We start from the raw sequence: 16,147 nt of genomic DNA on the forward strand, positions 1-16,147 counted from the left end.
TTATTTACAATTGGGGTCATCTAATTTAGCATGCTCTACAATTAGCCCTGGCTAATTTTGCTAACTCTAGTATCACTTATTTTTTCCAGATATGGACTAAAGGTGGACATCTGGGCTGCTGGTGTAATCACTTACATCCTCCTTTGTGGTTTCCCTCCATTTCGTGGGTATGGATAGCAATCTCTAAAGAATCTCTCTAGTCTCAGAGAGTCTATTGGCCCTTCTCACACAAAGGAGCTGGTGACAGAAAGAACATCATAATTTCCCTTGCAATGCCTCTTCTTTTATTCCATTTTGTGTGTACTAATTTGTATGCCCTCCATAATTTTTTCCTTCTTTAGTTTAAAACTTAATTCTTTCTTCATTGACAAAAAAGTTGCACTTTTCAATAGCTTTAAATTTTTTATTTAAAAAATGTTTTACACACTTTAAGAGGAAAAAACAAGGCTCCAGTGCTTTGAAAGACAAGAAATATCAGCCCTGAGCTGAGATTTCAGTGCTTTTTTCTCCTTGCCATTCATCTACACAGAGGTGGTGATGACCAGGAGGTGCTGTTTGATCAGATCTTGATGGGGCAAGTGGACTTTCCTCCTCCATACTGGGACAATGTTTCTGATTCTGCAAAGGTAGGTTTCCAGTGCCTTCTTTCATGAAGCCTGGATGTCTTAATGAAATGGTTGATTCCCAATCCATACATGCAGAGACCAATGATGTCATAAATGGTGATTTGACAGACACTGTAGATGTTATTACAAAGATTTGACAGACATTGCGTGTTAGTAATAAGTGATTGAGTAATAAGTGATTGAGTGCCTCCACCTTCACAAGGCCTCATAGGGTCTCCACCCTTGCCAGGCTTAAACCCATCTCAGATTTCTTCAGGATGTAATTCCTTGTTTCTTGCTGGCCTTTCTTTTGAAACTCTCATTTTTCTCTCTTTCCTTCCTTCCTCCTATATATATATTTCTAAGGTTTGAACTCAAGGTTTCCTCTTTTCCAGGCAGTTGCTCTACCTTTGAGCCATATCTCCAGTCCTATCTTGCACTTTTTTGTGTCAGGCCTGGGGTTTGAACTCAAGGTCTTGGCACTATTCCTGGGCTTTTTTTTTTTTTTTTTTGCCTAAAACTAGCATTCTACCACGTAAACCAGAGCTCCACTTTTGGCTTTTTTGTGTGTGTGTGTGTGTGGTAGTGTATTGGAGATAAGAGTCTCGTGGACTTTCCCACCTGAGCTAGCTTAATACTATGATCCTGAGATCTCAGCCTGTTGATTACAAGTGTGAGCCACCAGTGCCTGGCTCTGCACTGTTTATGTTTTTATTTTTTATTCTTTGAGATACGTCTTGCTTCCTGCCAGGGTACACACCTGGACTAAGAGTCTACTGTTTTTAAGTTTCTGCTGTAGTTGGATGACATGTGTGTACTACCGTGCCCTGCTTCTTTTGTTGGAATGGAGTGTCTTGAGTCTCATGGACTTTTCCATTGGGGCTAGTCTTGGACCTCAGTCCTCTCAATCTCAGCTTCCTGTATAGCCAGGATGATGGTCTCAAGCCATCATACAGTACTTTCCCACACTACCCATATTACCTTGTTTCCAGTTATAGCTCGTAAGCCATGCCTAAATTGCTTTGTCCTCCTTGTCTGATTTTCTGTGTCCAACTGAAATACTGCATGACTACCTATCTGTATTTATTTACCTAAAGAGATATATAGACATACATAACTAGTAGGTTATGTCCTATGTATGTTGTTTCCTTCCAAACTCTCTCCTCCATGATGTGAATTCTGTGCAAGTGCATTGAACTTATTGCTATGTCATCAGTGTCTATATCACGACTGGCTCATAACTACTGGTCAATGTGCACTCAGCAAATGAGTAATCTATGAATAAGTCACACATGCAAATAAGCAAAGGGAAGAAAGCTCAACCTCAACATAGTTTGAGGTGATCAAAGGCTCTATGGGGAAGCCATAACTTATGTGAAACCTTGAAGGATAACTGGAGTTACAGTTAGGAGAGAATATGGTGAATTAATTTCAGTGCCACTAAACTAAAAGATAAACTTCTGAGAGGGATGGGTGGTGGTGATGGTTGCACAACAATGTCAATGTGAATGTATTGAATATCACTGAATAGGCTCTTTGAAATGAGTAAAGTTGTGACTTTTGGTTCAACTTATTTTTAAAATAGTAGTAGATCAACATCTTAAAAACTATAAAAAATTTACACTGAGATGGTCAACTTTGGGGAACAAAAGTGAAATCTTTTAATTAATTAAATGTATGCAGACTATCTTTAACTTTAAAATAAAAAATACTATAAAATGTGAAACTTCGAGTGCCCCCATGATGTCACAACTGGAAAATTCCACAGTTGACTGTGTGATACATCCTAGCCAAAACCTAGTTAGGTATGCTAACATTTTTGTGTGAAATTATCTTTGGTCTATGTGTATAAGTTATATATGAAATATAAGGTAATCTTAAAGGAGGAGGCTACAATGCTTGATAAGAAATGTACTCATTATCTTGCCCATGTAATTGTAACCCCTCTGTACAGTATTTTCACAATAAAAAAGAAGTATAAGGTAATCTTATGTTTAGACTTGGGTCCCATCCTCAAGATATTTTATGACGTATATGTAAATATTTCAATATCCAAAAAATAATGAACCACTTTTGCCCCTAAAGATTTTGAATAAAGGACACCTGGCTTGTATCATTTTCCAAGTACTTACTTACAGTTTTGGAAAATTTGGTATTAAACAATAATTATCTTTGGGGAATTCAATTTGTAGGACTTAACGTTGTCCTAAATATGACTTGGCCACTTTGCATATAGAAAATGGTGCATATTAGAGGCAAGACTCTTATTTCCTCAGCTTTCTACAAATCCCCCTCTGGACCAAGGGAAAATAGCTGAGATTATATATTTGCAGGACTGAATGAAGCATTCTTATCTATCATTGACTCTTCAGTAACTTGCCCAATGCTTACCAACTCTATAACTTGAGAGCTCAAAGACATTGACGTCTCCTGAATCCCCAAAGCACCTAGCAAAAAAAAAAAAAAAAACATCACTCTTGGGCATTGCTTTAATAACTCCTGGTCCAAGTTAAAAGGAAATGAAGAAAGCTAAAGTAGGCTTTTCATCAGTGGATGTGGATCATGCCCATCCCACATGGTCCTCAAGCCTGTGGATATCAGGAACTGGGTGTTGCATGTGTAACTATTTTGTTTCTTGGGAACTTCTTGTCCAAAGTGGACAGATGCAAAACAAAGTCACTATGAGCTCAGCTCACTTGGTGCTTGTGAGGAAGTTTCCTTCATTTCAAACACCATCAAATTGGTTGCTTCCTCATAGTTCTTTTTCCTTTCTATAGACTGTCTGGAAAGTTTTGGATCAATCTAAACACATTTACTTAAATTTGTTTGACTACTAAAGTGGGTTTTCACAGTCTGGCACTGTAGCTCTGTGGTAGAATGTGTGCATTCATGAACCCTGATGTTCAATCACCAGGGTTCTTGTTTTACTGGCTAGATAGTAGCACTTCTGTCCTCCTTTATTCCAGAAATTGGGAGAAAATAAATTCATTGTTCCTGTCATCTGCCAAAGTAAAAAATATTAAAGTATTTTTTGCCACACAACTTCTATAAAATGAAATAAGAAATCAATTTGAATTGCACTCCCCTTTCTAGTCTTTAACAAGTAGGATTCTTTAACAAGTAGGATTTATTTCTCCTCCATTACATATTTGGATACCAGTTTCATTTTATTTTACTATCAACTATAATCTGTACATTTATAGTTTCAACAACTTGCCTTTCCTTCAACTTTGAAGGTGTTATTCAGCTACTCGTAGGTAGGTAGAGTTGACACAGTTAAGATCAGAGCTTTTACAGGTGCTTTTTGAGTCTAAAAGAGAAGGCCCATATTTGTGAACACCCAGCTTTTCATCTTCAAAGCCGAATAAATGGAGTCTAATATTCTTTTCACAGGAGCTCATCACCATGATGCTGTTGGTCAATGTGGATCAGCGATTTTCAGCTGTGCAGGTCCTTGAGCATCCTTGGGTTAATGTAAGTAGCTCAATAACTTACTCTCTTTTCCTGTACTTCTTTTTTAAAATTGTTTGCCAATTGCTAATGATACCACTTCCTTTTAATGTGCCCATACCGGGGCTTGAATCTAGGCCTAGGGCATTGTACCCTTAGTAAGAGTCTCACAGCCTTTCCTACTCAAGCTGGCTTGGAACCCTGGTCCTCAGATCTCAGCCTCTTGAGTAGCTAGGATTACAGGTGTAATCCACTCCTTTATAAAGTGCTATGTTTGGAGTTGTCCCATCTATGGAATGTGCCAGGTCTGTTATAAGAACCTATACTTGTTCCGTGAGGGCATTTGGTTCCAATGGACCTGCCTTCCAATTAGAGGTGCCTGAGCTCCTTTTCCTCTTACCTTACCACCTGCTTTCCCTGGTTCCGGTTAGATATGAATAATTATCAGTAAGACAGAGCATATTGTTTGAGTCTGTCTTGCTTTTATGTCATTTTAGCCAGAAGTACAAGTAGCCTAAAGGTTTCTACGTGACTATTGGAGCACACCAGTTCAGCACTTCTCAAACTTGGAGTGTGCTCGCCAAGCACCTAGAGAGCTCCTTAAATGCAAGTTCTCATCTGGCTAGCTTGAGGTTGTACATTTCTAAGCTCATAGATGTGGCTGCCTTCAAGGGTCTAATGATACTCCTTTAGCAATGAACAAATTCTCCAGAACAGAGTGTGATTTTTTTTTTTAATTTTTTGTTCTTGTGCTGATACTAGGGCTTGGCCTCAGGGCTCGGGTGATATCTCTTAGCTTTTTCACTAAAGGCTGGTGTTCTACCACTTGAGCCACACCTCCACTTCTGACTTCCTGTTGGTTAACTGAAAACAAAGTCTCATAAACATTGCTATCCGGGCTAGCTTTGAACATCAAGCCTCAGATCTCAGCCTCCTGAGTAGCTAGCACTACAGGTGTGAACCATTGGCACCCATCCTGAGTCATTGGGTTTTTGTTTGTTTGTTTGTTTTTGGTGGGAGTAGTGGTGACTGGGCTTGAACTGGATGCCCCTGAGCTCTTTCTGTTTAAGGCTAGCAGTCTATCATTTTGAGCCACAGCTCCACTTCCTGCTTTCTGGCAGTTCATTGGAGATAAGAATTTCATAGACTTTACTTCCCAGGCTGGCTTTGAACCACAGTCCTCAAATCTCAGCCTCCAGAGCAGCTAGGATTACAGGCATGAGCCACCAACACCCAGCCTGAGTCAGTGTTTTATATCTTTCTACAAGTGATTAATAAGAGTTTTTTAATGAATAATAACAATACTGATAGAGTGCTTAACTTCAGGAGTCTACTACATTACTTCAATCACTTCATAGGCATTAACTGATTGTGTTCTTCTTGCAAATTTAAAACTTTCAAATCTAGTTACTATCATAAGATTTGAATTTAGAAACAGACTAAGGGCCAGGGACCTAAGGTGGTGGCTACCACCTGTAATCCTAGCTACTCAGGAGGCTGAGTTCTGAGGATCTCAGTTTGGAGTTACCTCTGGCAGGAAAGTCCAGGACATTCTCTCTCCAATGAATCAACCAAAAGCTGAAAGTGGAGCTGTGGCTCAAGTAATAGTGCACTAGCCTTGTGCCAAAAGCTGAGTGAAAACTGGGAGCCCTGAGGTCAAACCCCAATCCTGTCAGAGAAGTAAATTAAAGAAACAGACATGGACATGAAGAAATGCTCAACCTCCCTAGCCATAAAAGAAATGCAAATCAAAACAACATTGAGATACCACCTCACTCCAGTTAGAATGGCTATAATCAAGAACTCGAATAACAACAGATGCTGGAGGGGATGTGGACAGAAGGGAACCTTACTGCATTGTTGGTGGGAGTGTAAACTTGTTCAAGCACTTTGGAAAGTAGTATGGAGGTTCCTCAAAAGACTCCACATAGAGCTCCCCTATGATGCAGCAATCCCACTTTTGGGCATTTACCCAAATGTTTACAAACAATACCACACTAAAGCTACCAGCACGACTATGTTTATTGCAGCATTATTTACTATAGCTAAGATATGGAACCAACCCAGACGCCCCTCAGTAGATGAATGAATCAAGAAAATGTGCTATGTATATACAATGGAATTCTATGCCTCCATCAGAAAGAATGACATTGCCCCATTTGTTAGGAAATGGAAAGGCTTGGAAAAATTATATTAAGTGAAGTAAGCCAGGCCCAAAGAAACATAGGTCCCATGGTTTTCCTTATTTGCAAATATCTAGTATATGTCTGAATCAAGCAGAAAAGGTCAGATAAGGTGATGTTAGAGAAATGAACCCTAACATATGTATTCAAATTTTTTTCTTTCATGCGATTGTTTCTAACACATTGATAAGATTATTTCTTTGTTGCTTTGTATGTCCCTCCCCCACAGTATATCCCCTGCTTTCACTGTATTTGATGTTGGTATAATTTGTGGAGGGGAAGGGGAAAAACAAATCATTTAAATAGGGATACAGGTGGACCCATTGCAACAATGAGACGTACAAGTCGTTATGTCGAAAACTAACTTTACAAATTTGGTGGGGGGGGCTGGGGAGGATTGGGTGGGGGGCAGGGGGAGGATGGGAAGGGATGGGAAGGGTAAACAAAGGAGGAGGCTACAATGCTCGATAAGAAATGTACTCATTATCTTGCCCATGTAATTGTAACCCCTCTGTACAGTATTTTCACAATTAAAAAAAAGAAACAGTCATGGACATAAAAATGGACAGTTAGAGTAAAAGCATTAGTTCATTGATATACATTTTTCCAGACTCCCTATTGCACTGAGCGATCTGGGTAAGCCTTAAGGTAATCCAGTGTTCTCTTCATTTTGGTGAGTAGTCGAGTGGTTTCTATCTAAAATTATTAGAAGAATAAAGGAGAGTTGAAAGCCCAGTCAACAGGCAAGGGAATTATATAGGAGGTGACAAGAACTTGGGGTCTTCTTATTCATGTCACTTGATAGCCATGAGCTTAGGTTCTAGTACTTTCCACATCTGAGAGTGCCTTCACAGGCCACTGCCAGGTGATATTATATGAGAAGAGACTGTAAATGACTATGTGTGGCCATGTACAGCTAAGGCTTGTACCTTTTCATATACAGAGCACCTCTCTCAGTGTACAGATGTGCCAAGATGCTCCTCCTCCTAAACCTTGAGTTAAATGGGGGCTGGGCAGTTCATGGCTAGGTTAGTCACCTCAAGACTCAGCAACCTTTGCATTTACCTCAGGATACTTTATCAAAGTTATCCTTCTCTATAGAATTACAGCAATGGGGAAGCACCATAATTTGAGGTTGGCAACAAGCCTACAGAATTGACAGGGTGGGTGTCACAGTACCCATTTCACAGATAAGGAAACTGAGGCCTTGGAGGGTGATTTGCCCAAAGTAGCCACACTTGCAATTGATCCAGAATTTGCAGCCATGTATTCTCACCCTTAGTTCAAAGGCTTTATACAACACAGCTTCTCTCCCTTTATAATACATAAACTATTGAAAAGGGTGCAATATTGGAATTGGGCTCATTTTAAAGATCATTAGTACTAGTTAGCAACCTTTCCAAACCAACTGACTCAGGGTGTGATGACTTTTCCTTAGGTGTGCTGTAGGGAAGAGCCGTAACACAGCTGCAGGCTCTCCTGGTGGCAGCTGTTGGTTCTACCTGGTCTACCATAGGCTAATGAAAGGCCATTGGCCCACAGCAAGACCCAAACAGGGTGATCTCAAGGAATAAACAGGGAAATCTGACTTGGAAAGATAGTTTTTAAAAGGCTCATGTAGTTTTGAATGTAGTTTTTTAAATGTAGTTTTTTAAAATGTAGTTTTTAAAAGGAAGCAGACAGGGAAGAGATTCATAGATGACAAATAGCCAGTTTTGATGCATAAATACACTTTATTTTCCTGTCAGACCCACTATCTAGGAGATGGCTGCAGATGCTGAGCTGGGCCAAGCCGGTCAGATTTAATAGGGTGGGTGCTATGGAAGTTTCCTGGGGAAGAGGCTAGGGCTCAGTCCCACAAGGGTCTGGGCAGGCAGTGTCCAGCAGGACTTGTAGCAGTGGGATGTATGTGGGTTTGTTCTGGAAGAGACCTTTGTGAATGTGAGCAAACATGTCTGTAGACGTTAAGTGTCTAGGAGGCTTTTGGAGAAAACAAAAAACAAAGCAAAAACAAAACAAACAAACAAAAAAACATGGTCCCTTATTTTGGTTCCAAACAAAATAGTGCTCTATTGATAAAATCCCCAACTCAGCTGGGGAAATCAAAATTAAGAGGCCTCTGGCCATGACCTTCCTAAGGCAATGTGCTTATGCCTCAGCAGTAACTCTCTCCCTCCTCAGCTTGATCCACCCCATTTTTAGCAGGGTCCACTTACTGGACTTGATCAAGTCTCCTTGTTCTCTGCAACTTGCTTTGTACCATCATTTCAGTTTTCCCACATGGATTCTCTACAGACCTTTGCCAAGGACAGGGAGGAATCCTCTAGGAAATAAAAAAAAATTTTAAAGAGTATCTTTTACATATTTCGAACAAACTACACTGTTTTTGTTTTGGGGGATTTTTTGGTGGTACTAGGATTCAAATTCATGGCCTCACGCTTGCTAGGCTGGTGTGGTACTGCTCAATATTGGTGGGGAACTAAAGTTAAAATTATTCATTTTGCTCCTTTAAATTTATTAGTGTATAGTTGTACAAAGTAAATGGTTTCGTTGTCATATATCTATACATACATTTATGGTCATTTGGTCCTATTCATCCTGTTTCTTATTTTTTCCTTTCTTTTCTGTTTGTTTGTGCCAGTTTGGGGGCTTGAACTCAGGGCCTCACACTCTGGCATACCTTTTGTTGCTCGAGGCAGGTACTATACCACTTGAGCCATACCTCCACCTTGGGCTTTTTGCTTGGTATCTGGAGATAAAAGTCTCACATACTTTTCTGCTCCATCTGGCTTCAATTCATGATCCTCAGATCTCAGCTTCTTGAGTAGTTAGTATGGGCTAATAGTGTCCAGCTTTTCTTTCTTACTCTTCTTTATCCCTCTCCTCTACTCTTGACCCTTCCTTTGTTTTTTACTTTCTTGCAAAACATTTTTAATGAAGTTCATTATGATCTTTTCCTACATACATACATACAATATACTTCAGTCACATTCCCCTCTTCCTTTCTTCTTTTGCCTTCCCATCATCTTGTTTTGCCTACCATCTTCCACTAACACCTTCACTAACCCTCCCCTTTAGTCTCTCTTTGAGTTCCTGTATTTGTCTTTAGATTTAGATTCCACAAACAGGGGGGGAAAAACCATGTAGTATCTGTTTATCTGAGACTTAACAAAACTTTCTTCTAATTTAGTATAGAAAGTGATTGCTTCATTTTGAAATTATTTCTATTATAGCCAGCTAATTTTCTTTGTCTGAAAATAATACATTTAAAATGGCGAGCTTTCACAACAAGTGTTTAGTATTTGTTAAGCTCTCTGAGTGCAACATATAAAAAAATTAGCCATCAATATAAATAAATTTCAGGATTTAAAAAGATAGCCACTTACTAGGACATTTTGCATTTGGGAATCAAATTACATCTGATCACCAGAAAAGGACATTGCCTAAAGGAAAGAAAAGTAATAATAATTATGTGAACCCTAAGGAAGTGGGTAGCCATTGCTTCCTGTGTTCTCATTAGTGCTAATTTTCTCTATTGCTTCTAAGATGACCTTTCCACCTGGCAGACTTGGAAGTGGAAAGGCAGCCTCTTATGAGACAGAAAACAGAGTAGAGGGGCAATAGAACTGAAAATCAAAGTCTGCAAAAATCATTTGTTTTAATACCTCTAGGAGTTTCCTTGAACCCTCCTTTACTTTTAATACACTATAGGTACAAATCTCACCCTGTTCTTCACCATGGAAGGGTCTGGAAGGGTCATAAACAATAGACAGCTCATTGGATAGTTCCAATGAGGCAGATGAGCCAAAGCCATCAATAATATGCCGCTGAGTGCATGGGAGCAAAAACAGAGAGAATCCAGCCTACCCTTACCCCTAGGTGACCTTGAGCAAGTCATTTCATTCCCTAGAACCTGATTATCCATTCATGAAAAGGAGAAAATAAGATCAACTTCAGGAGTGATTATGAGGATAGTACCAACGGATGAAAGGGTAATTTTCTTGCTCAGACTTAAAATTCAGCATATATTTACTAAGTACTTATGAGGTGCTAGGGCTTAAGATGGTCCTCGTTCATGAAATGTAAATTGTGAGTGGTTATTGCCATATGGCATAAGATTTAAGGAGAAAACTCCTCACCCCCAAAAGACCATCCTATTTTTATGCCACTATTATATGGAGGTAATGCATATCATCATCTCTGTTACATCACACTGTTATTTTCTTTAATTTAGCTGTAAAATACCTATGACTTAGCCTAGCCAACTTTCTTCATCTTATTACCCATCTACTAGAGAACTATAGGGTTTATGCACATATACTGTAAAATTAAAATAAGCAATAATATATCTTGATCTGCCAGGATTTGGGGTGAAGGATGAATTATTTTCCCTTAAATGAAGCTTTAATGATAGAAAATGTAGTTTGATGAAATGTTCACAAACAATAGACATTCCTAATCAAAATTTCTTATTAAAATCAAATTACCATCACTACCATATTAGTATCAGATATATTGTTTTACTTGCATTTTTGTAATGGAAATGTTGAACCACTTTAGTGCATGTGATCACGATAATGCATGTTATCAAATTCTATTTTCCTGAATTTAGTGATGAGAACCATAGACCAGTGGAGTCGTAAGGAAAGGTTGATGCTGGGATTTTGCCCCCAGAGTTTCTGAATTAATTGGTCAGTTCTGGTATGTTGTCATCAAGACTTTTTAAAGTTCTCAAGTGATTACAGTGTGAGACTAAGCTTGAGAAAATCCATTGTGGTGGACTGGTTTAAATAAGTCAAGTCTAGCAGAATGCTGGGGGCTCATATCTATAATCCTAGCTACCCAGGAGGCTGAGATCTGATGACTGAAGTTCAAAGCTAGCCCAGGCAGACAGACCTGAGACACTCAACTCACCAGCAAAAAATTTGGTAGTGGAGGTATGGCTCAAGTGGTAGAGTCAGTCTTCAGAAAAAAAAGAAAGAAAGAAGGAAAGGAAGAAAGGGAAGGAAGGAAGGAAGGAAGGAAGGAAGGAAGGAAGGAAGGAAGGAAGGAAGGAAGGAAGGAAGGAAGGAAGGAAGGAAGAAAGAAAGGTAGGAAGGAAGGAAGGAAGGAAGGAAGGAAAGAAAGAAAAAAGAAAGAACAGCTAAACAAGAACATGAAGCCTGAGTTAAAGTTCCAATGCTGGCACTCAAAAAAAGGGGGTGGGGCAGGGTGGGTGCAAATTTAGTTACATAGCCAGTTCAGTACTTATCTCCTTCCTGGCTTTGAACTTTTGTCTTGCCTCCTTTATTTAGAAAACATACTCTTTAAAAAATTTTAAAAATTAATTCTATTGTAAATGTGTTCTTATAGAGGGGTTACACTTATGTAAGTAAGGCAATGAGTAAATTTCTTATCAAACATTGTTATTCCTCTCTTGTTATTCTCCCATTTTCCCTTCACCTACCCCAACTCCCCCTCCCAAGTTGTAAAATTCATTTCCAACATAGTGTCTTATGAATATTGCTGTTGCATTGGTTCACCCTTTGTCCTTTATCTCACCATTTTGTTATTCCCCTTCCCTTCCCCAAATCAGATAAACATATATACATTACCCAGAGCACCAAAAAGCAAAAAACAATAACAACAGGGGATAAACCAAAGGAAAAAATGAAAGAAAAACAAAGTAACTTCACACAGTATATTAAAAACAAAAAATAAAAATAAAACCACTTGTTTCTACCTCTTGGAGTTCATTTCGATTAGCATCATTTTATATGGAAACATATTCTTAAGAGAAGACATTCCAAAAGAAAAGAAGGAGACAAAAAGGATACCGGGAACTTAAATAACCTCCCAGTATTCCATGCTGACTAATCAAAACCAGCCCGGTACCCTTACCAGTACTCATGCACTCATCTTATTGTGTGGCAGACTTTGTTACGTGAACCCCAACCACACAGTGATAGTATATAAAACCACTTACCTATACACATAAATTACAAATGATGATGACATGAAATTCCACTTCTGTTTGGGGAATCTTGCCCTTTCCTTGCTCTGAAGTAATTTATTTCACATTCTCTCCTAAAGTACAGTGTGAGTCATAGACGTAAGAATGCACAAGACTGAGCCGGGGAGGGGGGGGTGTCACAATTTCTGGGGTACTGTGCAGCTGGGGGCGCTTCCCCAGAACCCAGGGCTGCACACTGTGAAGTGAAACAGAACTGCCGTTGAAATATACTCCAATGAACTTGGAATTGTTTTCAAGTAAATCAGAGTATTCTGGTAGTAAACTAGTCAAGGCTGCTGTGCTTCTCATAAATCTACAGCTATTTTTAATAATAGAATCTGGCAATGAGTAGATTGGAAACCAGATCCACAAGTCAAAACCCAAAATCCATAAGGGTGAGAGGATTTGCTGATGTATAACCCCTGAGATGGTCTCACGGAGGAAAGGGGGAAATGTACTCTACCGAATGACCTCACATCCGATCCGAGACCTCATATCCCTCCCCATGGGCTTTTCCCTAACAACGCCTAGAGAATGGAGGGAGACCAGACTATATCTCCTGCAGACAGCTGGAAGAGTTCATTTTCCATTTTGCAAACTAATTTTGTTCTTGTCAGTTGCAATGCTCTTGCCAAGTGGTGGATGGGAATTTCTAAATCAAAAACCACGAACCTCAAACCACAACCAGCCTGTGTCAAAAACTTCAGAAACGACTCCCCCAAACCAGGACGTATGGTAATAACTATAACTATTTGTAAAATGCTGCCAGGTTTGTCACGTTTAGAAAAATTCATAGCACATTTGTTGGCACAAAATCTATTCTGAATAAATGGCTATAAAGATGTATATATAAAAGAAGGCATGTTTTAATGGCCCTATGTATTACACTGATGCAAGACAGACAGTAAGTGAACTAAATCTCTGCCATCAATCTGTATAGCTGAGGTACAGATCTGTTCCCTAAAAGCCTGTTAGGTCTTTTAATCCAATTATACTGAAAGCCTTCAAAATTTATCAAGAAACACTGCAGACTTTGGGGTTACTACAGGGGTGTGTGTGTGAGTGAGTGAGAGAGAGAGAGAGAGAGGGAGGGAGAGAGAGAGAGAGAGAGAGAGAGAGAGAGAGAGAGAGAGAGAGAGAGAGAGAGAGAGAGAGAGAGAGAGAGAGAGAGAGAGAGAGAGAGAGAGAGAGAGAGAGAGAGAGAGAGAGAGAGGCCGTATTTAGCCAAGACACCTTTTTTCATTGCAGGAAGAAAACAAAACAAGAGTCCTGAAATATTTTAAGGCATATAAAGTTGAAAGCATCTCTGACAAGTTGTGAGAGTTGTTTTCTTACTTTCACTGTTTCAACATGAACTAATAACCCCAGGGAGGCTCAAACCTTCACTAGAATTTAAAACTGGAAGCCTGAAGCTCCAGTCCATAGCATCTAAAAGAGTTGCTAGGAGCCTTGACAGGAGATTAGGAGGAGGACAGGGCTGGGAAATGATGGGGGAATCCACGGTGAGTGAGTAAAGGGAGCCAACACTGTGCTCGAGAACTGGCAGGAGGGAAGAGCTGGGGGAAGCTAAATGTCTGGCAAAAATGCCAGTGTGAAGGAGTGAGAAGGAGGCGGATTATTCAGCAAGAGATGAGCCTCTCTCAGAGAATCAAACAGGCGTTGCTCCTATAGAAACCCAACTATTTTCTCCTTATTTGCCCTCAGGTTGTTCAACACAGGTCATACCAGCCACAGGCCACACAATTGGCAAGTTCGTTTCGCCTAGTGTCAGTCAGACCCTTTCAGGGCCTGCTGTTGCACACAGAACCCCAGAGACCCTGCCCTATTAGGTCAGACTGGCAACTCCCAGATAAGGTGGTACCCAGCCATCCCTTCACATAGTACTTTTGTATTGCATCCCACAGGAATGTTCCTTTGGTGTGCGCTCTCTCTCTCTCTCTCTCTCTCTCTCTCTCTCTCTCTCTCTCTCTCTCTCTCTCTCTCTCTCTCTCTCTCTCTCTCTCTCTCTCTCTCTCTCTCTCTCTCTCTCTCAAATGATTCCCAGACTCCATTAGGTCCCATCCACATACTGTCTGGTTTCTTTAGCCCCTAATTCAGTTTTCATTCTCCCTCGCCATTAATGGCATTTTCATTGTAGAAATTATGGTTCATTTATTTGTGTGTGTGTGTGTGTGTGTGTGTGTGTGTGTGTGTGTGTGTGTGTGTGTCGGTTGTGGGGCTAGAACTCTGGGCCTGGGCACTGTCCCTTCAGCTTTTCAGCTCAAGGCTAGCACTCTACCACTTGAGCCACAGTGCCACTTCTGGTTTTCTGAGTGGTGTATTAGAGATAAGAGTCTCATGGACTTTCCTGCCTGGGCTGGCTTTGAACTGTGATCCTCAGATCTCAGCCTCCTGAGTAGCTAGGATTACAAGTGTGAGCCACTGGCGCCCTGTTCATTGAATATTTTTAACATAAAATTTATGGAGCGCTTTTGTAGCCAGACATCAAGCTCATGAATGCCATCCACTGGGGCAACTTGGTGTGGTTTCAGACCCAACTGGGCCCTGGCCACTTTGTAACTATGCCACCTTGAGCAAATGACTTCATCAAATTGAGCCTCAGTTTGCTAATTTGCAAAATGGACCGAATGATGTATGTGATAGGTGCTGGTCAGTGGGTGAAAAGGTTCTAGGTGCACATGGTTAGCACAGGGTCACTTGGCTTATATCACCTTCTTCTTCTTGCCTTTCCTTTTTGTTAAGTAGTAATACATAGGAGTTTCAACCGTATGAAATACAATACACCTGTGTGTGTGTGTGTGTGTGTGTGTGTGTGTGTGTGTGTGTGTGTGTGTGTGTGTGCACGCGTGTATTCCAATACTGAGACTTAACTTCAGGGCCTAGGTGCTGTCCTTTAGCTTTTTCACTCAACACTGGTGCTCTACCACTTGAGCCACAGCTCCACTTCTGGCCTTTTGGTGGTGACTGGAAAGAAGAGTCTCATAGACTTTCCTGCCCATCCTGGCTTGGAACTGCTATCCTCAGATCTCAGCCTCTTAAGTAGCTAGGATTACAGGTCTGAGCCACTGATATACTGGTGCCTTGTTCTTTGAACTAGCTCCCCCTATGCCTCCAAAGAGTTTTTGCCCATTCTGCCCTGTTTCACGACCTCAAAGAAGTGAACTGCACCTTCCCAAGGACTGACTGCTTTGCTTCCATCTTGCCCTTTCTTCCCATCTCATGACTCTCTTATCCTGCTACCACCAAGATGTTCAAATTCCTTTTGTTACAGAAAGAAAAACCTTCCCTGCGCATGCTCCTTCATAGTATGTAAACTATTTTATAACAGAAAAAAGTCATATAAAGCGCGGTAGCTTTTAAGCAATGGCTAGATCGTAGAATGCTGGAGGCGAGGTACAACAGCACACCGCTGTGTGGTTCCCTTTTATTCAGGCACACCCAAACTAGGCCTATGCCAAAGGCAGGATGCTAATATTTGTCAGATTCTTAATATCATTTCATGCCTTGTTAAGTGTTTAGATACTCTTTCAAAAATTATAACTTGGATTCCCAAGGGTGGTTGTTTGATATGTGAGGGCCTGTTTGTCATCTACCACTTTTTAAAAGGCCTTTATATACACCAAAATGACTTTTCCCAATACATTCCCCCCCCCCCAATTAAACATAACTTGCTCTACTATCTTTCTGGTAAGCCCCTAATGCTTTTCTCTTTCCTTCTTTCCCCTCCTCCTTCATCTTCTCTTTCCTTTCCCCTTTTAGTATTTGTGAGGCAGTATGTTATTATGTAGCCCAGGCTGGCCTTGAACTCTCAATCCTCCAGCCTCCACAGTTCAAGTAAGAGAGAGAGTTTATGAGACTGCAATTAACAACCAAAAAAGCTGGAAGTGGAGCTGTGGCTCAATAGTAAAACGGTAGCT

General features: G+C 40.4%; 1 protein-coding gene across 4 annotated transcripts in view; it reads left to right on the forward strand.

The window, feature by feature from the left end:
• Window positions 1-16,147, forward strand: part of Dclk1 (doublecortin like kinase 1) — a 348,060-nt gene that overhangs the window by 304,371 nt on the left and 27,542 nt on the right. For all 4 annotated transcript variants that reach the window (XM_070002971.1, XM_070002969.1, XM_070002970.1 and 1 more), the window contains 3 exons: window positions 90-167; window positions 530-626; window positions 3,999-4,079. In XM_070002971.1, the coding sequence (XP_069859072.1) occupies window positions 90-167; window positions 530-626; window positions 3,999-4,079 (256 nt within the window). The remainder of the gene's footprint in view (window positions 1-89; window positions 168-529; window positions 627-3,998; window positions 4,080-16,147) is intronic.

Source organism: Dipodomys merriami, unplaced genomic scaffold (assembly GCF_024711535.1).
Source record: "Dipodomys merriami isolate MVZ:Mamm:240054 unplaced genomic scaffold, mDipMer1.0.p SCAF_6, whole genome shotgun sequence".
NCBI lineage: Eukaryota > Metazoa > Chordata > Mammalia > Rodentia > Heteromyidae > Dipodomys > Dipodomys merriami.